General features: G+C 37.6%; 1 protein-coding gene across 2 annotated transcripts in view; it reads right to left on the bottom strand.

Moving 5' to 3' along the window:
- Positions 1 to 5,571: 5,571 nt before the first annotated feature.
- LOC121865188 (neither inactivation nor afterpotential protein C-like) overlaps positions 5,572 to 23,207 on the bottom strand; it is a 57,589-nt gene continuing 39,953 nt past the window's right edge. For both annotated transcript variants that reach the window (XM_042364501.1, XM_042364502.1), the window contains 3 exons: positions 22,198 to 22,423; positions 21,788 to 21,926; positions 5,572 to 9,929 (listed from right to left, as the gene is read on the bottom strand). In XM_042364501.1, the coding sequence (XP_042220435.1) occupies positions 9,792 to 9,929; positions 21,788 to 21,926; positions 22,198 to 22,423 (503 nt within the window). In that variant the 3' untranslated portion in view covers positions 5,572 to 9,791. The remainder of the gene's footprint in view (positions 9,930 to 21,787; positions 21,927 to 22,197; positions 22,424 to 23,207) is intronic.

The following is a 23,207-nucleotide window of genomic DNA, read 5'->3' as shown; positions in this document are numbered from 1 at the left end:
TAATAAACTACCGCATAGCCGAGCTCCTATATGACCACACGTGTCCAGCCAGACAAATAACGTAGCATAATGTTGACCCCATGGTGAGAGATCGGCCATGTTCACCTCGATCCACATTGCAGCTGCACTATGAATGTTACCGGGAAAGTGACCACGGAGGCTGCCAGCTGCAATGGTGGGGGACAAAGAACAATGGGTCAAGGACGAGTTTGTAGTTACATTATCTAAGTCGAAATAGGAGAGAGTGGCAGTAAAGGCTACTGAAGGACTTTTCAAAGCAAACTGTCGATGTTTTAAATAATTGTGATAGTGAAGGACTGTATAAACACTCTGAATATTGTATATATTTTTTTAAGGCAGTACCTGGAGAGAGTGGGCGAGGAAAGTGAGGCTGGTGTATCCTACCCTAAAAATTTGATTTTCAATTTAGTTATATTTACTACCGCCTGGGAAGATACTGATAGCATAATGTGTTGTCTCATGGTAGACCCTGCTGTCTATATGGCATCACAAAAATTGTGACCAAGTCCCAGGTTGCTGATCTGACTTTCTGCCTCATTTACACACAATTGCAGGGTCTCAATTGTTTCTCTTCCTATTGACAACACAACATACATATATTGTTTCTCACTTTTGATCTTTATTTAATTTTTGTATTTTTTATGTTTCTTTATTATTTCCATTATTATTAACATAATGTTATTATTAATATTATTATTATTTTATTATTTTTATTTTCAATTGTATTCTAAATTTTATTTATGAATTATTATTATTATTATTACATTTTCGCCCCCCAGGCCCCGATGTGGGTCAGTGACCTGTGTCCTGGTGGGCTAATCCCCGTTAAAAAGAAAAAAAAAGTTCAAATTCTAAATAAAGGCTTTTCAAGTGGACTGATACATCCAATTAAACTTGTCATTATATCTTGGGGAGGTGATATCTAACTATTAACAACCCACCATCACCGAGAAGCTAGTGGCGTTCCTCCTGTTTATGACATTGCCCAGTTCGTGAAATACTTCCAAACTAACCTAAACATTCCAGCCAAAGTCAATCTACCCTCACCTAGGCCAAACTAACACAATACTGTATCTATCGCAATATGTATGCAAAAACATGTTTATAAAACTCTGTTTTTAATAAGCAACTTAATAAATTTGTTATCTACTATAGTGGGTTTTCCCAGCTGAGAAGAGATGCCCCACCACCTCTTCAAGAGTTGCACCTGAAGACTGTTGCAAGTCTGTCTGATTCGTCAATAAGTAATGATGTATTTCTAAATGAACAGTTTCGTAATCGTTGGGATGACCGTTTCTGACGAGAAAGATATTTAACTAAATTATATAAAGATACATACATTCATTATTTCAAACATGACCACATAGGAAGTTTATCAGAAATCTCATACATGAATATTTAACTGTTAAACTCTGGTAGAGAATTCACGCTTTCGGAGGACGCATTTAATATATACTTATTTTTACCCATAATAAGACATACTAATACAAATCAAACATCAGTAATACTACATTAATATTTTAAAAGATCAGAATCACGTTCAAATATTACACGGCCTCTGCTAACGGTCGTGATCCCTCGGTTAACGAGAGCCTCGGTTAACGAGTTAACGAGTTTTTTACAAGCCGACTTCAACATGTTTTTGCTTGCATTTGGCGGTCCACCAGCTGCAGTATTAGTCAGCCAATACAGTAATCGGTTTTAGGGCTTAAATTCCTTACTATTTTAGTAAATATTAAGAAGTTTATACTATTCAATAATTTTAAAAGTTTAATATTAACTTTTTTAGTCATTTTAACAATTATTGAACATAATTGAAGGTAAAGAAACTAATTTCTGACGTGCCATCCAGCATGTTAACACACCAGACAGGCGTTAGTCTCTCTGTTTTCAGTGGGGTAACATCTTGCTTGAGACTCTCTTCAACTAAACGCTTTTTTTCTGTTTCCAAGCAAATTATTGGTCATTTTGAAATTTATTTTGCATATTGACAATATATAATGCAGTGCAGTGTTGATTTAAAGAAAATAATCTTGAATTACACCAAGAGAACTAAAATTTTATGGGTGAAATGGTGCCATGGGGTGACTTCTCTTCCACCCCAATGCCTTCTCTTCTCCCTTCTCCTCCACCCCCATTCTAATTCCCATCATCATCATCCAGGAACCTTCTACATACACACCTCAAAGTAAGTGTACTTTACCTTTTTTGTTGAATTTAGGCAATTTTCGGTGAGCTGGAACCAATTACCCAAAAACCCATTGAAACAATGGTTTCGGTTAACGAGTTTTTCGGTTAAGGAGCAACCTGCTGGAACGGATTGTGCTCGTTAACCGAGGGACCACTGTATTATAATGCGTCCTCCGAAAGCGTGAATTTGCTATCAGTTAATATTATCCATGTATAAGATTTCTGGTAAACTTCCTACGTGCTCATGTTTGAAATAATGAATGTATCTTTATATAATTGAGCTAAATATCTTTCTCGTCAGAAACAGTCATCCCAACGATTATGAATATATTCATTTAGAAATACATCAGTACTTCAGGACGAAATCGGACAGATTTGCAACAGCCAATCAGATGTAACTCTTGAGAAGGGGTAGGGGCATCTCTTCTCAAGCTGGGACAAAGGCACTATAGTACACTATTTAAAGGGTGACGTATAAACTAGACTGTAGTTGTAATAAACTATAAATTTATTTTTACTTTTATACCCCCCAGGCCTAGTTGTGGGTCGATAACCTGTGCCCAGGTGGGCTATTCCCCGTAAAATATAAAAATGGAAATGATAATGACATTACCTGAAAATTTAAGTTTTAAAGCTTATGCTCCACCAATATTCTAATCATTCTCAGTCTCCGTCATTTTTTCCAACAAAATGAATTTCAATAACAAATCATAAATTGACATTTATGACTTACATGTTGCTATTGCATCACTGACTCATGTTGGATTGAAAAAAAAACGATATTTTAACAATCATGGTAACAATTAGGTCATAATTTCTTATTCATAACTAAAATTATACATAATTCCCTGGAACTGTTTTGGGTAATTAAACATAACTTTCCAACAATTTTAGTGTGTGTGGTATTACAAAATCCGATGTGTTGTATTATTTCGTCTAAGAGCAACATCCCCCTAAGTGTAACAACAACTGCTGTTGCTGATATTTCAACGAGACACCTCCTATATACCAGGAAATGCTTGAATTTATATGGAATACTGTACACGAACCAAATCATGGAGCAGGTCGTGTTACCCTGCCATGCTTATTATCCCCAAAAGTATATTTTTCCATAGACTACTTTGAAATATATAATTCTAACAACTTAAACATGTACCGTATATAGTCAACTGATTTAATTATGGAGTGTTTCAAGGTTTTCGGGAACACACTTCATAACATATACAATCTATCTGCCAATATTACTCCTTACAGTCACAGCCTATCATCGTATATTAATCAGTGAATCGATGTAGTAACAAGCAAAACTTTTATTTTTACCAATATTAAAGTTTTAACTCGCCAAATATTTTGATTTAAGACTTGATATGTTCGGAATGAAACGCTCATACACGGACACGAAATACGAATTTAAGTTCCATTTATATTCTAGTATTTCAGATCGGCATACAGGCGCTCTATCAAATGTTTATGGGTAAAGGTAAATAAGAATGAAAAATATACATTATAAATTTCCAATTAAACGAGAAACTTGTGTCGTTTTTACAACATCTTTGAAAAAAATAACCATTTCTATAAATTCCTTCTGGTGTTAACCGTTATCCACTATTACCTCTTGATGTATTACAATTGTACGTACAGTTCATGTCAACAGTTGAAGTCGGGTCTCCAGAAAATTCTTAAACTCAAAAACGGATCATGAATACACCTTGTCATAGAATCTGGTGGCTGTTTTATTCTTTCACACGCTGAAGATTGAGGTAATTTATAAAACATCACTACCACAAGTTGTTCGATTTCGTTCTTTATTTCCACATGTTCTTATCGTTTATATTAAGTATTTTAAAACAGGCTACAACTCTTCTTTTTAATTATAAGTATTTTATATCTACGGCCAAAATCTCCTGCAGTGGGCAGGGCATGAAGGGTGAGGAAAATTGCGGAGTAAAGCAAAAGGATGAGGGGAAATTACGGTGTAAAATACGGAGCAAAACTGATTGCGACACTAAAATGATGTCTCTACTTGCTTTGTACGTGAAGAAATTAATTATTTACCGTAAATACGCCTCCGAAAAATTTGCGAGTGTCACCTGCATCCGACCAACTTGGTCTTAGCATACTCTCACGTCCACAAAAATACGTAAATCACACCATGACGCTTTATCAAAGTTGCTTTCATTGGTACCAGATATCAAAAGAAGTACTTTCTGGGTTAATATATAGGACTTAACCGCCGGGCTGCATAGCGCCGATGCGGCCGTATCATCTCAAATCTCACCATAACATAGTAAGTTCTTTCTGTTTAAATTACCAGGGAAGTTAGATAAGGTTAGGTAGGTTTGTTTGGTTTGGTTGGTTAGGTCTGTTCTTCATAGCCACAAATGTTAAGTTGCTTTTTATTTTTTTTTTTTTACATATTTCCACAAACTACAAGTGGTCCACCATAATATAACAATGAAAATCCGGGTTAGTCCTATATAATTACCACATTCTGTTTATAGTGAGGGTCCAGGGAGAATAACCCCCGGGCAATGAAGTTAGTTAAGGCTGGTAGGTTTGGTTGGTTAGGTCAGCTTCCAGTAAATGTCACCTCTTTTAAAATACTTACTATAATGTTAATAACATGTGGAAAAAAATAACGAAATCGAGCAACTCCTTTTGGTAGTAGCGGTGTTCTCATACAATACCGACTTCGATAACCAGATGATAATATGGAAGATGCCTGTTACTGGTGTTCCTGTAAATATTTAGTTGGCAACACCTAACTTACTATTGAAAATAGATTTTTATGGCGTAATTCATCACGTTATATACGAATATTACCTTCATTGCCGTCAGAAATGAAGTTATGGATATTTAAAAAATGGAGAGTAAAACGCAAAAAACATACGAAACCAAACCTAACTTATTCAAGAACAGTTATGGGGTGATTAAAAATTTAACTACCTGCCTTTAACTTCCTGGCCATGAGGTGGACCCCCCCCCCCTGTGTGTCAGCAGCTTACCTTAATTAAAAGATGTAGGAGGATAGTGATGTCCAGCTCTCTTCGTCAACGTCCGTCGCTAACCACAGTACCACCCATGGCGATCTACACGGTACTGACACTTTAGAATCACATCTCTCGGACACTTTACTGACGAAACGAGATCACTGTGAGCCCAAAGATGTCAAGGGCTGCGGCTTCGTTCTCCAAAACGCATTGAAAAACGTACCAGTCAACTAAAGTAAAGTCTTCACACACTGACGTCATCGTCCAACTGACGGAGTCCCATCGGAGCGCTGACGTTTATTCCTCAACTCTATGACGTCATTTTTCCTCACGTTTTCGCTGGGTATTAATGGACATTAAAAAGCATGAATATTAGGTATAACTATTGTAATGTCTTGGCAAACTATAAATATGCACATACAAAAACCCTACAACCATATAATATTATAACATAACATGGGAACATTAAACACTAATTGAACAAAAAATATCAAATAGAAGTTAGCATCCTCTGATTTGGTGTAAAATTTATACATCCACCCTGGAATTTCACAGCCTCAGACAAGGCTATTAATGAATTAATAGAGGGAGTTTGCAGAGCGTTTCTGGATTTTGTTTTCATTAAATTCAATTTCGAAAATAGTCTCTCTGCATCTGCATTGGATGTTGGAAGAGACAATACCTGCAAAGCAAATGTACAAAGGTCCTTAAATTGGGAAACACCTACACCGTCCTTAAGTTCCCCCAGTTTTGTATAAACGTCCACTATGCCACTGCTGTCCTTAATCTCGGGTGGTATAGCAATCACATCTAAGTCTCTCCATTGATCATTTAAAACTTGTACACTGCCACTGTATATGCGGGGCACCGCCTTCACAAAGTCGTATAAGGATGGCATGTCCTTCTTGGATTTATTATCAATACCCTATTTGATGACAGAAATGAACACATCCATAAAAACTTACTGCCAAACTGCACTAAGTGAAAACTGCAGTTTAACTGTATTATCAAAATTTAGTATTAAATAAAGTTCACGGTGTGTAAGTATAATACCTATGAATAGATCATTTAGCAAGTTTAAAGACACATTATCATCAATATTTCAACAAGAGACTTGGTCTACAATCAACCTACATTAGCATTATGAACACATACTGTTCACATAAAACTTAAGTGGTTTAAAATGAAGCAGCTAAAGACAAGGCCTATATTAACAAATCTTCCTGCAATGAATATTAGTCATGTACCCGACTGTTTGACTCAAATTCAAAGCCAACATCCAAAAACACCATCGAATTTCCACTACCGTAAAGCTCTACCTTACCTTATACATTCACATAACACCAACTGGGAGATAAACTCAAAGTACAGTACAGAATCGCTTGGGAAATGTTCCCTTCTTTAATTTCATTTCCTACCTTTAATCAATATATAGCAATCTTAAATGTAAATTTGATGCAATTTTGGACAACATACCCTGTATTTGTGTTCTTACATCTTGTGTTACAAGGAATAATCCTTGTAAGAAGGGATCTTTATGGCAGGTTAACAGTAATGCTAGGAGCCTTGTGAAAGATTACAGTATTGTGAATGCAAAATTCACTGGCAACCGATTGCTAATCATATTCTAAATTTAGTTTTCATATACAGAACTCACTTCAGTAATACAATTACATTATATGTGTGTGAGGACATACTATATTACTATACGTACTTCTTTTCACAGTGCAGTATACACTATCAATTATATAAACGTTTTATTACAGTACTATAACTAAACATATTGCTGATCATAAGACAACAACAATCCATTCATTGTATAATAACAATATATATTGTATACAAACACTGATACAGTATAAGGTAATACAGAACTAAAATATCTGTACAGTACCTTGTATTAACATCAGTAAACAGTACTCGTACTTCTATCTGCTTCTGCTTATACAGTACTGTACTTTAATTACACGTAAGCAGAGCTTAATGTTACAAAAGTAATTTGATTTTTAAATTCATAACAATAAAATAATCTTATCTACAAGGAGCAATAATAACAGCACAACATTTACATTATGTTATGATGGAATAATTGAAACGATAAATATCTTGACCAGCAAAATGTGTCAAGCTGCGGACACTACAGGGAAACAAATGTTGTTAATGACATACAAGTACTGTACTGTATTTCAAGTTCATCTTCAGTTATTACTAGCAATGATGTTGGTCTCAGTGCCAGTTATATACAGTATGTTTACCTTGCAGTAACACCAGCAAAAATAAGTTGATCTTGCTATACTATCAGCAACATATATTGTCTATTCCGAAATTATCAGCAAAGAAATATTAATGTGAATACAGTACTGCACTGCATTAATACAAAAGTGTGGAGTCTGTTTCTTACATATGTCAGTCACTAAAGGTTACTGTCTCTGCCACCACATTATCCAAGACTAAAATTGGGCTACCTATTAGGAACAGTATATTGTAGTGTACTTATTCTACCTTATACAACAATTAAATGCTATCAGTAAAAATATAAATTCCAGGTAATAGTATATTTTTACAGGTTAATATATAATGAAAAATACAGCATAAGTACATATAATAATTCTTCCTGTGTCTCTAAGTATTATATGTCTAAGTAAATAAATTATTTAAAATAAAAATCTATAATAATTTTTCTAATTTCCTTCACAATATAAATATCTACTTTGCAGAATAATACAGAAATTTGCTATATTAACAGAGAATACAGTACATATAAACTGTGAAATAATTGTCTAAACCCATGAAATATACCCACAGCTATTAAATACCCTGTATATTAGTTATAATTTTGTGAGTACAACTGTATAAATTCTCCTGGTTTTCGTTGTCTTATTAATCTGTTTCACAATTATGATTGTTATGAATATAATACAGTATTATAAACATTTATTCTCTATTCCTTTGTAAGTTAAACTTCTTCAAATACTCTGCTACTTGAAAGCCTTTATATACATAAATAAGTAAATCAATGTATTTATACAGTTGTTTCTTAATAAATGATCTGGATGTGAAACTACTGTGTCAATACAAAACACAATAAGCAGATCCAGCCCCTCAAAGACAATGGTACATCATGTGTCTTACTACAGGTGTTGTACAGTGGCACTCGCAAACAAGGTTACACGGTTTATGATTTTAAGTCAAATGGGTCCCAGTCTTAATTGACCCCAGTCTAACCTAATTATTCAGATTAGGCCCAGGGCTAATGAACCCTAATCCAAATAGTTAGGTTGAGGTGGTATCTATTGGGATTGGGGTCCATTTGATCTGTCAGCTCCGATTGAAAAGGATAAAATATCACTGGAGTCCTGTGTTCCTTAATCCGGTGTTGTATCTTATATTGTCTTTAACTTAATCTTACGTGTATCTTAACTTTTTGAGACTGATGAAGATTATATAATTCTTCCAAATAACGAATGAGATTGATCACTATCCAAAACCATAATTCATTTATGAAAATTTTTTCCCTATTTGTTAAGCAACTAACTTTGTATCACTTGAAGTACAGTATCTAGCAAAAGCTCTTAATTGTAATCTGAGGTGAAGGGTAAAATAAAGATGAAATTCTCCTTATCCACCTTACTTAACTATTTACCTCTAACACATTGTTATTATCACTTGTTCATGCTGGAACATACAGGTGCTATTATTAATACATTTTTCTTCCTAAATTCTTTGCTGTCATAGGGTGCCGGTCATAAGGCCACTGAAAAGAAAATGCCGAACAAGAAGGCCCTTGGTAAAAATGCCACATGCCACCCTAAAATCTATACCCTGGGTAATGAAGCGTCCAAATAAGAATGCCAACCAATGTATCTTACTGTAGCTAGTTGTACCTTGGTTAAGTTGGTTTAGATTAGGGGATTCTTTACTTTAGGTACATAATATGGGCTACATATATACCAGAGGCTATATTTCTTGGTGCTTTGTTTACTGATCACAAAAATTATCGACCTAGTAGCCTCTCATTTACAAGTCATGAATCACACTGGTTTCAACAACCTCGCTGTTATGACACAAGTAAGTAGATATGAAAATTTCACGCTTCCAAGGGCCATGACTATACTGTGTCATGCGTGTAACAATTCTTATATACAAATTGATCCTGCCTGCCAATTACTATCATAACCTGTCAATCGATCAGTCATAAAACAGACTTTCTAAACATATCATCAAACTCACCCTACTGAACAAGTTACTGTGTTCCCTTTTTCATGCCAGAATGAAAATGGGTCAACTTTAATGTAAGTCGCCCTTCACTCTCCTCCACCTCAAAACAATTTGTTTCTCATCTGACGATCCTTCTTATACCATTGCCTCCCATCCCTACTATCTTTGTTACAGCAAGACCTCCTACTTCTCCTATTCTTGTTATAACATGGCCTCTCGGTCCTCAATTTCATAGTGAAAAATGTTTCCTTGATATTATTTCACATCTAGATTCCTTTGACCTTGTAATGACACAGTCTCCAGGTTCTGCTCTATTAGATACAACACAGCCCTGGCATGATACTCCTGTGTGTGTGTGTGAGGATAAGTATCCTAGAGCATGGCCTCCTCAGTTTCCTCGTAGAAGGTGGGGGAGGTGGGCATATCATGGTCACCATTGGCGTAGCTGGACGCTCCATCCTGGTTCCTCTTCATGCTATCGCGGGAGTGGCTCGTCTTGCGCAATATACCCTGCACATAGGAATAATCATTATTTTCAAGTAGTGCAAAAACTGAACTACTGATCAAGCTCCATCCACTCGTGTGTGCCTCTAGCAATGGAGACAGTGAAGATACACCATTCATGCCCCATCATACTGATGACAAACCAAAACAGCTCGTCTTTGGCATTTACATAGGGCCTACACTACAGGTCATGTGTTACAGTAGTTAAATAGAAAAATTATATCATAGTATAAACATTAATTAGATCTCTCAAATATAACATAAAAACTGCTGTATCATTTCATTTTAGCAGATAAAATGATCAATGAGATAGGAGGCTTAAGATGAGTAACAAGTTAGAATGGACAAGAGGCGAAGTTTGAGGTCAGGAGGAGAGGACATCCAGGTTGGATGTGAGTAAGGCGCAGGGACCGGACGGAATACCCCCTCGTGTTCTGAGGGTGTGGACTGAAGTTCTGGCCCCTGTGCTTGCTCGCATCTTTCGCCTTTGCCTCAAAACTCAAACTCCTCCTTGTTCTTGGAAGCATACCTCGGTTCAGCCCATCACGAAGAAGGGTGACCATTCCAAACCCTCTAACTATAGCCCCATTGCCCTAACTACATCCCTCTCTAAGATTTTTTAAACTAACTTAAACTCTCATTTTCTCCGTCACCTTAAATGCCATTCTCATTTGTCAGATCACCAGTACGGCTTTCGCCAGGTGAGATCTACTGGGGATTATGGGGGAACTTTCGTCGTGGCCCTCGACATCTCCAAAGCATTTGACAGGGTATGGCACAAGTCTTTGCTTTCTAAACTTTCCTCTTATGGTTTCTCTCCCCCACTTTGTTCTCAAATTTCTAGCTTCCTTGAGAACCGATCCCTGGCAGTTGTTGTAGAAGGATCAATCTCTCGCTCTTTCTCTACCAATAGTGGTGTCCCACAGAGTAGGTGAAAGAACAGAAGTTCTTTCACCTACTCTCTCCCTTCTTTTTATCAATGATTTACTTCACACTATGACTAATTATATCCATTCTTACGCTGATGATTCTACTCTTCACCCTTCTTCACATTTTCCCCTTCCCTCTAATTCTCAAACTAGATCTGTTTCTAGAGCTGGTATCATTACATCTATCAATGCGGATCTGTGCAGCATCTCCGAATGGGGATGGCAGAAACTTGGTTAAATTCAATCGTAATAAAATTCAGTATTTACCAATTACACTTTCCAAATTAGATGATCTTCCACCAATCACATTTTAGGACGCAATCATTCTGCCACATTCTAGAATAGATATGCTAGGCCTCACCATTTCCTCTAATTTCAACATTGCTAAAGCTGCCTCCCGAAAGCTGGGAATTCTGTACAGATGACGTAGCTACTTCCCTCCTGAACAGTTGCTTAAAGTTTATAAGGGATTCATTTGTCCTAACTTGGAGTACTGCTCTCATATCTGGGGTGGCTCTTCTTCTGTCCAACTGTTAGATAGGGTGGAATCAAAGGCATTTCATCTTATTAACTCTCCTCCTTTAGTTGATAATCTCTCTTCCCTTTCTCTTGGCCGCAATGTTGCTTCACTCTCTCTCTTTTACTGGTACTTTAACGGGCAATGCTCGGTGGATTTGGCATCCTGTGTACCGCCGGCAAGGCCGTGGGCTCGTAACACACGTCTTGCCCTCCGTTTGTCAGTGGATGTCGGTCACAATAGAATAACCCGTTATAGTCCATCCTTCTTTCCTCACACAGCCAAACTGTGGAATGTTGTGCCTTCTTCTGTGTTTCCATACTCATACAATCAAGCTCACTTCAAAAAGCTGGTTTTCCGGCATCTTCGTGGTGTAGATTAATATAATCTTTTTCTTTTCTGTTTTTAATTTCTTTTTTCTCTAATTTGTTTGCCCCTTGGGCGCCGTTGTGGGTCAATGAACTGTGCCCGAGTGGGCTATTCTCCGCATAAAAAAAAGTGGTGATGGTGTAGTCATGCTGGTCAAGTTTAAAGTTTTTCTTTTGTTATAGGACTTATTGTCTTATTTTCATGACTATAGTAACAAGTGGCTCCAGCCACTTTTGAGTGTCCCTAACAACTGTGACAGTTAAGACAACATGAACAGATTGCTAAGGTAGTAATGGAGGACCTTATCACCTTAACATTAAACACTGACAAAAAAAGTGTGTTTCTACCATATTACTACGAAGTCAATACTACAAACTATGCAAAGAACTACAGTGTGATAAGACAGCATCAGATGTTAGTGTGTGTGTGTGTGTGTGTGAGTCAGGAGTGGAAGTAAACAAAGCAGCACAAGATAGACCTCAGTTGTCCGATAGTGGAAGGTGGGCGGGACCATCAGTTGTTGGTGATCAGTATCTGTGTGTTGTGACAGTACTGTACTGGTGAATTGTGCATCAAGAGATGAACATCAACAACGTACAGTACTTTAAGGTCAACATATTTCAATCAATTTTATTCTTGGTCATCATAATAAACTTGATAGGCTATTTACTAAACATTCGCATCCATGATTTAAATATACAGCATCACAGACAAATAAGTTATAAAGATTTTATCAATACAGACAAAAATCAAAGTTCCTGCTACAACTCAGGCACATTAAAAATAAAAGCACTCAATTTTAAGTTAATAAATATAATTAAGGTTGGTAAACTCTGTGTACGCGGTGTAATAAAACCGATTTGGTACACAAATACACAAATAAAAAGTAAATACAGCACATAAAGCTTAAGAATGCAAAAAAAAAAAACCATTAGCAAACATTATATAATGAAAACATAAAACAAGTAATAATCAACTCTGTATAAAACAAAAAACAAAAAACAAAAAACAAACTATCCTGTAAAAGGAGGCAAGAAGCTTTGTCACGTTGGGATGGCCCACCTCACCCCGGCGACACGCACCACGACAGACACACGGGACTCTCCCAGCCCATCTCTCACTGTATTCACCTTGGGAGTTGTGAGGGGCCAGACGGGTATGATTAATGTCCACAAATGACATACTTGACTTAATGAAACCAGTTTTAGGGCACTTAATTGGTTCTCACAATGTGAAGATTTTATATATTTTTAAATAATACCTCGAGCTTCTTAAATTTACTTGCATACATTCAGTTTGGTTAATCCTTTGAGAACGATGGTTTAAACCTCTAAATACCATGGCTTAACCTTTTTGATCTCAAAAGGTTAAGTAAAAAAGAGGATCATCATGGTGGCGGCATCACCGGCGGCAATTATCTCAAAACCAATTAATTGTTTTAACACTGAATTCACTGTTTGGAGAAAAAAAACAGCAGTGTAGGTGTTGTTAGTGGGTGGCCTGGGTGGGTGTTTCTGTCCCCGTTGTGCAGTGTGCAGCACTAAAAATATGCAGTACATATGAAGCAACACCAGCAGCAATAACAACGGCATCACACCTGGATATTCTCAGTATTATCCTCGTAGGGCACTGTACCCATCCCTTTGAGGCACTCTCGTAGTTCTTCCACCGCCGAAATCTAAAAGAAGTGTAGCTTCTTATTACCTCCACTTAATCACATCACCCATGTCTCTAAGGCACTATTGCTGTACCACAAACTTGATATCCAGAATTGGCTCATCAAACCAGAAAAAATTACACAAATTTTCCAGAGACGAGAACTGAGTTACCACAAGCAATAAAGCTTACAAATATTGTTGAGATGAGTTGTACCTTAATCTTGTGATGTGAGAACGCATCTAACTTATTCAAATAAAAAGACAATTAAAGAGGAAAAATACTTTTCAAAGCAACTTGCATATCTTTCAAATTTGCTTTTAACAACAATTTCTTACTAAAATACATTGAAGCTGCTACAATAATTAACGATGAATCAACCGCATCTCTCATAACACCATTTGAAGGAGGACACATCAGTTATATCAATAATTTTGTAAATAAATCAGATTTCATAATTTCAACCTGCCATCATCATGCATGTATAGAAGTTATAATATTGCAGAAATTTAGAAAATTTAGTTTATTAATGTTCATAAAGCAGAGAGACAAATGTATTATTTTACTTTTTTTAAAGAAAATGCATCTTGGTAACCACCAGAAGCTGTAATATTTACTGCATAATTGCCATGTAGACTTATATTACATAAAGTTAATAAATTATGGCACTGTAAGTACAGGTACTGTACAGTATATCGAAACAACTTTATCTGCTTAATTAATTACAGTCGGCAAAATTTGAAGCACTGTAACTTGACCATGTTGTTATGCACTGTATACGTGATATAACATTAGCTAGTGGTTTAAACGTAACCCAGCTCTCATGAATGTAATTAACTAGCTGCCAGGTTATAGAACAGACAAGAATTACCGTAGTTGACAAATACACAGACACAGTATTAATTAGCTTATTGTAAGTTAGCTACATCTTCAATGCAGCCCATGACTACACTGACAATAACGTAAACAGATGCGTTCTCTCATCCTAAGTTGCCAGGAACTTAAATAAAAGGTTTTTTTTTTTTTAATGTGTGGCTACGTTTGTGGTTACCAACCTCACAGACTTCGGGCTCAGATGGGGCAGGTTGGTCATCACGGCCGTCTCCTGCACCCCCACGCTCCTCACCCTACAAGTCGCCACAAGTAACAACAATTCCTGTAAACTACATCTCTAACCTGCACATTGTGTCAAGTAAGGTAAATTACCTGCGACTAAAACATTGATATAAATATGATGGTAACGTTTTATCTCTCCTGGAAATAAGCACCTAATATATATACCAGTATATGGACCTACAAAACAAGTCACAATATAAAAACTTTTATCTGTTAACTGTAAGTGTAACTAGAAGACTGTGTTAACGTTTGCTTAAACTCAAGCACTCAATATATCCCCGAACGCCCATATCACATTAATTTAAGGGCATGCTGCTAAGCATGTCTGGCCCTTTATATTACACAATATAAAAATGGCCACCTAATTGTCAATTTTAATCATATCTTGTCTGATATCACACTCGTTTTGCAACTTATCACATTCACAAGAAGTAGGAGCCATGTCGTGGACACAAAAGACTAAATGATAATATAACATCCTGTAAACTCGTTCGGGGATATAATAAAACCTGCTTTCCAAAAAAAAATAAAAAATACGTTTACAAATAAAACTACAAACTCCATATAAAAGAGAGAGAATAAATGTGGACTCCCTTCCTAGGATACGAGGAGAGCGGACAATCCCTTACTATGTTAAACTAACCAGGTCAATCATATCCATCACATAATGGTGGACACAGCAGAAACACCACGGATTGTAGTTAACTTTCCATCATACATCGGGAACCTGAGTTCTGAATGAAAAGTTTCCAAATGATATAACTGTTGCCATTCACCCTTGGTTGTCTGAAGTAAAGTACTGTTCCATGTTTTCAAATGGACATGGTTTCACTGCCTCATTAAACAAATCCTCTAGTAGTTCATTGATGGAAAATCCTGCCAGAAATGTGTTACAGTTATTCATAAATTGAGGAAGCTGCCGATCAGTCAACGTTAAGGATATCACAAGTCTTCTGTTTGCATTGTAATCTGGACCGAAAGTGTAAAGTATAGTCTAGACGTATGGAAGGAATGGTTAGGAAGCTGTAGCATACAGTACTTCTCAGTACACTACACTAATCTTGCCTTCTTCCTTGGCAAGGGAAGACTTTAAGATAAATGAAGAGCATATACAGCCACCTGAGCAGCAGGTCTGACAAAAATGGTGGACAGTGGTGAAATCTGACGAAGAATGAATTTTGGTCTTACTTTCTGAGATCGGGTAAAGTGGAGAATGATTTACCTAGAGAGAAAACTACAGTATTAAGGTGCAGTGATCCTTCTGCTTTGAATGGCAACTTTGTAATCATTTGGAAACCCTTTTCTTTTAGAACTGAAGGAGCCAAATATTGTTGGAGGGATAACTACGGTTCATCAATTTGTTGTTGTGGTCACACATATATATCTGAAACTGTGAATAATAAAATGAAGAAATTATTGACAAATATAAGAAAAATACAATACAGATGGCAAAAAAAAAACTACTTTGTGCGTAAGACCAATCACTGTATTCTGGAGCCAGCAGGCAGGAAGCTTAAGCTTGAAAGACACTCGACACACCTGTCAGCCCTAAAAAATTTCCTTTAGCAGAAATTTTGTAGAAGCAAAAAAAAAAAACAATAAAGTAAAGCAACTAAATGAACTACTTAATGAACGATATTCAAACCCAATTAAGTGAGGGTAAGATGATGTGTTTAAGTTTAGCTGTTTCAACTACCAGGGGTATATACATCCTCTCACGGTATGTCCTGAACTTGAGTTAGGTTAGGGTTGAAATCAGCTAAGATAGGTTTCGTTTTTATCCCGCACTTTCTTTCAACAACAAAATTTCTGGTTTAAGAAAAAAGATTACTGCCTACCCATGCTCACTGTCCCACATCACTCTATATTACCCACGAAAGTGGGCTATGTTTTGAGGGACTCGTTTCAATATTTTTTCTACAAACAACATTACCAGTGCAGCCAATAATCCACACATGATTGGTTCTTACAACTTGGAATAACTTAAAAAATGGAAATGTTAGATTTTGTAGATACAGACGAGAAGCTAGTTGTAATGGTGGTGGTGTGTGTAATGTTGACAGCAGGGCATCAGTGTGGCTTAGTGATGTCACGCATTAAGAACCAATCAAGTGCGTCAAAGGCGACTTTAGTGATGTTTCAAATTCAAGAAAAAAATTAGTAGTGCAGGTGGGTGTTGGTGAGGGTTTGAGTAGGCTGCCTGGGTGGGTGTGTCCCTCCCTGTCTTGCCATACAGCACAAATAATATACACGCGAAACAGCGGCAATAGCAGCAGCAGCGCAGCAGTAACAGCGTCAAACCTTGAAATCTGTGATATTTTTCTCGAAGGGCGCAGCACCAATGCCTTTGATGCGCTCCTGCATGTCCTCCAGCGGTGAGATCTACAAGGAGTGTGGCTCCTTATTACTCTTCATCATGATATACATGTTTCTATAGTACTATCATTACAAACACAATATTAAAACTATGTTTCAGAAAAAATCAGAAGCTTATGTTTCAGTGAGACGAAAACTGACAACTGCCACATGAGTTAAGGATCCAGATCTTCAATGACTTATTCGTAAATATTTTCCCAAAAACTGGAGATGTGAGAACCCATCTTTCTAGGTCACTTAAACCTACCACAAAGATTAAAAATGGCCTTGAAATTATTCTAATACCACCCTTAACTTCTTACCAGTTCATGGAAAGCACCACCAATAGCAATGTAAAAAGAAATACTTGAGGTGACTTTCAAAGTCAAGACACAAAGATGGTGGCCAGAGAGACCTGGGGACTAAAATTGCCATGGTCAGGAAGGCCTTAAAGGTTCAGCAAAATTTGAAGTACAGCACTCTACCTTGACCATGTGGTCAAACACTGTATACAGAGTTCCGCAAATACCTTTCCAAATTCAGGGGGTATATTCCTGAGACATAAATGTAAATTACTAAATGACCAAATTGTCAATTCTCAAGTTTCTGAATTACAGCACATGACAGGTTTGGTAAGAATGTGATGAAACCTATGGTTACCGGACATAAATCCCCTTGATTTCTACCTGTGGGGTCACATAAAAAGCAAGGTTTATGTTACCGAGATTCGCAAACCGTGAGAAATTGTGCGCCGTGTACAGGACAGTGTGACAAACATTCGCAACACCCCTGGGGTCTGTGAACGTGTGCGACACTCACAAGTCCAACGGGTTGAGGCCTGCATTGAGCAAGAGGGACGGAATTTGAGCATTTTCTCTAAATGTTAATACCAATACAAATCATATGGCATTATTATTGTTAATAAACGTCACTAGCACAGTGTATTGGATATTTCATATACACCCCATATAGGTTTCATCACATTCCTACCAAACATGTCATGTGCTGTAACTCTGAAACTATTGAGAACTGACAGCTTGATCATTTATCTTTATTTAAGTTTCATGAATACAACGCCTAATTTATGAAAGGTATTTACGGAACACTCTGCATATGATATAAAATTACCTCGTGAATGTAATGTAATTAATTAGCTGCCAGGTTATAGAACAGACAAGAATTACCGTAGTTGACAAATACACAGACACAGTATTAATTAGCTTATTGTAAGTTAGCTACATCTTCAATGCAGCCCATGACTACACTGACAATAACGTAAACAGATGCGTTCTCTCATCCTAAGTTGCCAGGAACTTAAATAAAAGTTTTTTTTTTTTAATGTGTGGCTACGTTTGTGGTTACCAACCTCACAGACTTCGGGCTCAGATGGGACAGGTTGGTCATCACGGCCGTCTCCTGCACCCCCACGCTCCTCACCCTACAAGTCGCCACAAGTAACAACAATTCCTGTAAACTACATCTCTAACCTGCACATTGTGTCAAGTAAGGTAAATTACCTGCGACTAAAACTTTGATATAAATATGATGGTAACGTTTTATCTCTCCTGGAAATAAGCACCTAATATATATACCAGTATATGGACCTACAAAACAAGTCACAATATAAAAACTTTTATCTGTTAACTGTAAGTGTAACTAGAAGACTGTGTTAACGTTTGCTTAACTCAAGCACGCAATATATCCCCGAACGCCCATATCATATTAATTTACGGGCATGCTGCTAAGCATGTCTGGCCCTTTATATTACACAATATAAAAATGGCCACCCAATTGTCAATTTTAATCATATCTTGTCTAATATCGTGGACACAAAAGACAATGATAACATAACATCCTGTAAACTCGTTCGGGGATATAGTAAAACCTGCCTTGCAAAGAACATAAAAACGAGTTTACAAATAAAACTAAAAACTACACTGTATCCCGGAGCCAGCAGGCAGGTAGCTCAAGCGGAGAGACTCGCCACCCCGACCACACTCACCACACATGTCGACCCAAAAATCTTTCCTTAATCAGTAATTCTGTAGTAGAAGCAATTTGTTTTAATAAAATTGAAGAACAGAAACCATATGAACTACTTAATGAGCATTATTCTAACCCAGTTAAGTGAAGATAAAATGATGATGTGTTTAAGGTTAGCCGTTTCATCTACCAGGGATGTTTACATGTCTCTTGGGTTACGTATTTACCTTGAATTAGGTTAGGATTGGAATATGGTAAGAGAGATTTGGTTATACCGCAATTTCTTTCCACAACAAAATGACTGGTTTAGGAAAAAAAGATTACTGTCTGTCCACGCTCACTGTCCCACATCACTATATTACCCACGAAAGTGATAGCAGGAGCAGTAACTGAGAAACAGCGCCACTGGGCTATGTGTTCAATATTTTTTCTACAAACAACATTACCAGTGCAGCCAATAATCGACACATGATTGGTTCTTACAACTTGGAATAACTTAAAAAATGGAAATGTTAGATTATGTAGATACAGACGAGAAGCTAGTTGTAATGGTGGTGGTGTGTGTAATGTTGACAGCAGGGCATCAGTGTGGCTTAGTGATGTCACGCATTAAGAACCAATCAAGTGCGTCAAAGGCGACTTTAGTGATGTTTTGATTGAAGATAAAATTAGTAGTGCAGGTGGGTGTTGGTGAGGGTCGAGTAGGCCGCCTGGGTGGGTGTGTCCCTCCCTGTCTTGCCATACAGCACAAATAATATACACGCGAAACAGCGGCAGTAGCAGCAGCAGTAACAGCGTCAAACCTTGAAATCTGTGATATTTTTCTCGAAGGGCGCAGCACCAATGCCTTTGATGCGCTCCTGCATGTCCTCCAGCGGTGAGATCTACAAGGAGTGTGGCTCCTTATTACTCTTCATCATGATATCCATGTTTCTATAGTACTATCATTACAAACACAATATTTTCAAACTATGTTTCAGACAAGCACAAGCTTATGTTTCAGTGAAACGAGGACTGACAATTGCCACACAAGTTGGGGTCTAAAATAGATACATTAATAATTCCCCAAAACTAGAGGTACTGTATGAGAACCACATTTCTGGGTCATTTAAACCTGGACAAAAGAGCGGTTAAAGTGGTTTCCCTTTAAAGATGTGTTCCTTCATTCCAAGTTATGGGGAATCCAAATTAACGTAAAAACAAAACATAATGCGTGGCAACGTTTGTGGTTACCAACCTTGAGCGCTGTTGGCACAGATGAGTCAGGCGTGTGACCACGGTCGCCTCCTGCACCCCGTTGCACCTTAAACTACAAGTCAACACAAGTAACACAACAACTCCTGTAAACTTACTCTTTGTTCCTATTTTGTGAAAAAATTTAGTGTGATGTGAAGTCTGGCTTATACACCTCACACAGTGAGTCGATTCATAGATGTTCAAATTGTATGATTGTCAAGACACTGTACAGGATGGTCACAAAGCTACACATATAAGCAAACTCAGTTATAACTGTGATAACAGTAACCCTCAACTAAAACCATTTATAAGTAATCCATAACTCTCCCAAGAGTTAAAACTACAGTACAGTACAGTACAGTACAGTACAGTACAGTACAGCCAATCTCAAGCATCAACCAGTAAATGATTCTGCTTACATTGATCATTTGTTCGTTGATGTTTGTATCTGGACTCTATAATTAATTTATGCTAACTAACAAATGAAGCTCTTTAACAGATTTTAAATGCAGGCTCGCAGGGCAGGTGATACCATTACAAAACAGGTTTCAGAAATGCTTCTGTCAGAAAAAATACTTCACAATGAGTCGGGGTAGGAGGGCACAAGTCTAATCATGTAGACAAAATGCACATCTTGTTTTGTTTTGTTATTAATTTTACAGGTTGATGATGATATACTGACAATACACTATTACACTATTTGTAATAAATGGGTATTTCACAGGTCAAAACAAGTTCTAGGATTTATAGTACTGTGGGGAACCTACTATGGGATACAGTATTGGTAAATATATACATGGTTACAGTGTTTCTATCACCAGAGAATGTTCTAATTTTACATTTCAAAATAGTGATGATGACATGTGTAATTCTTAGCTTACATTTGTACCCCTTACAATATATGCAGCAATTTTACTCAGGTGTTTCAAATAAGTCAGTGTATCTCCTCATGACAGTAGACTATATCATGAGTTTATTTCATTAAAGCTCCAACTCAGATTTTATCAAATCTGATTCGTCAGCGATGGCCACCAATTATGGGGCTGATCTAAAAATCTAATCACTGAAAAGCTTTACATTCAGCTTTCCTTTTATGTTTGAGAGGAAACTATGCATAATCTCAATTGTTTGATTTTAAGACAGACTGTATAGAGACAATATCCTGGAGCAAATAATACGCAAGTCCACATCGTTCATCACATCAACGTTAGGTCCTTCAGCCTGGACACATTGTTCATTACCGTTTACCGTAATGGTTGGAGAGGGTTGTGTTGCCAGGACTGCTGAGGTCATGAACATTATCTCTGAAACTAGTATTAGAATTTGTGCCATTCCTGAGGATCCTATGTATGGATCTAATTATGGAATAATAATATTATTACTATAATTATTATAAACAAATTACAATACTTTTGAAACCTGCACCTGTCCCTAGGTGGGAGAGAACTGCAGGTCAAATGTGCCAGCCCTTGTAAATTCCAACCTAACCACACTATCATATACCTGTTCCATTGGATTTGTAGTGCATTAGAATTAAGACTGAGCCCCAACCCTAATGGTCAGACTGGGGCCAATTGGGTCCTAATTGATCCAACTTACCCTAACTATTTGAATGGGACCCCGTCTTAATTGTTCGGGCTGGGGTCCATTTGACCTGTCAATGTAAATGTAGAGGTAGGTGAGACGAGAGCCCCGAGACTCACCTGGAAGTTGAGATTTCCCTCATCACCACCGCTGGACGCCGCCGCCCTCGCCTCCATCTCCAATATGGCCGAGCGGTTAGTCTTGCGGAGATGCTTCCTAAAGTCATGGGTGCCCTGGTCCTCTGGGTCCATGTTGTCGCTGTAACAAAACACTCACACGTTAATGTCACTATTATTACTCAGTATCAATTATCACTTTTTATTCAGTAGACTGCATAAGTGCATATGCAAGTTGAGAATACGAGCAAGTGTGTGAGGCTATTTCCCGTCGATGTCTTCGTTGTCTTGCACAACTCTTTCCTGTTATATCCTCTCTTCTATAAGATGTTCTACCTATTGATTCATGCCACACAAAACTTTGAGGTATCTTAAGGTAAAATAAAAATAAATTATAATAACAAGCATCTCACCTGTAACCATTATGCTGTCGCTCGTTCCAGGAGTTGACGGCGACGGAAGGCTTGGGTGCTTGGGATTTGATATAGCTACCGCTGTTGTAAGAGGGAGCAGGGGGGACGTAGCTCGATCCTGCAAACTTATTGTAGCTGGAAGCCGGCCTGTTACTGCTGCTGCCCGCAAACCTGTTGTATGACGATGATCCTCCACCTACACCACTGCATGTGTTGGCATTCTGACCTGTTACACACACAAATACTCATGTTACATAAAATTACTTATAACTGTAAACAGACTCTCCCTCACACACACACACACATACACACGGTGTTGAATATAGGCTTCTAACATTTGGTAGGGAGGTGCGGATGGCCAGAAGGAATTTTTAGCCTTTTTTCTTTCATTTACCCCATAGTGTTGGCATGACCAGTCATTTACCCCATAGTGTTGGCATGACCAGTCATTTACCCCATAGTGTTGGCATGACCAGTCATTTACCCCATAGTGTTGGCATGACCAGTCATTTACCCCATAGTGTTGGCATGACCAGTCATTTACCCCATAGTGTTGGCATGACCAGTCATTTACCCCCACCCCATAAATAAGCATGACCATGGCATAAGTGTAATAAGCATAATCATGGCATAGGCATAATAAGCATAACTATGACAGAAGCCTAATAAGCATAACCATGGCATAAGCACTGATAAGGGAATGAGAAAGGCCTTAGTAGCAGTATATATTTGTAGAAATAAAGTAACAAAACATATGGAGGGTTTCATGTACTGGTCAGTGAATGCCGCGGACCTAGTATTGACGCCAGGCAGTAAAGTAGTCAGGGAGGGGTCGGTAAATGACAGCCAATCAGGCTACAACACGACAGAGCATCTAGAGAGGCAAGGTTCACCTGGCTTACACAAGCCTCTGACTTCTTCCTGTGTAACCCGAAACATTAGAGAAATAAAGAAATTTAGCTCCTTCCTGTGTTTCCCTCCCACCCATCAAATCCTTCAGTGACTTAAAC

The sequence above is a fragment of the Homarus americanus genome, unplaced genomic scaffold (assembly GCF_018991925.1).
Source record: "Homarus americanus isolate GMGI-L3 unplaced genomic scaffold, GMGI_Hamer_2.0 scaffold18547, whole genome shotgun sequence".
Lineage (NCBI taxonomy): Eukaryota > Metazoa > Arthropoda > Malacostraca > Decapoda > Nephropidae > Homarus > Homarus americanus.
Note: the sequence above shows the minus strand (reverse complement) of the source record. Positions and strands in the feature narration are given on the sequence as shown.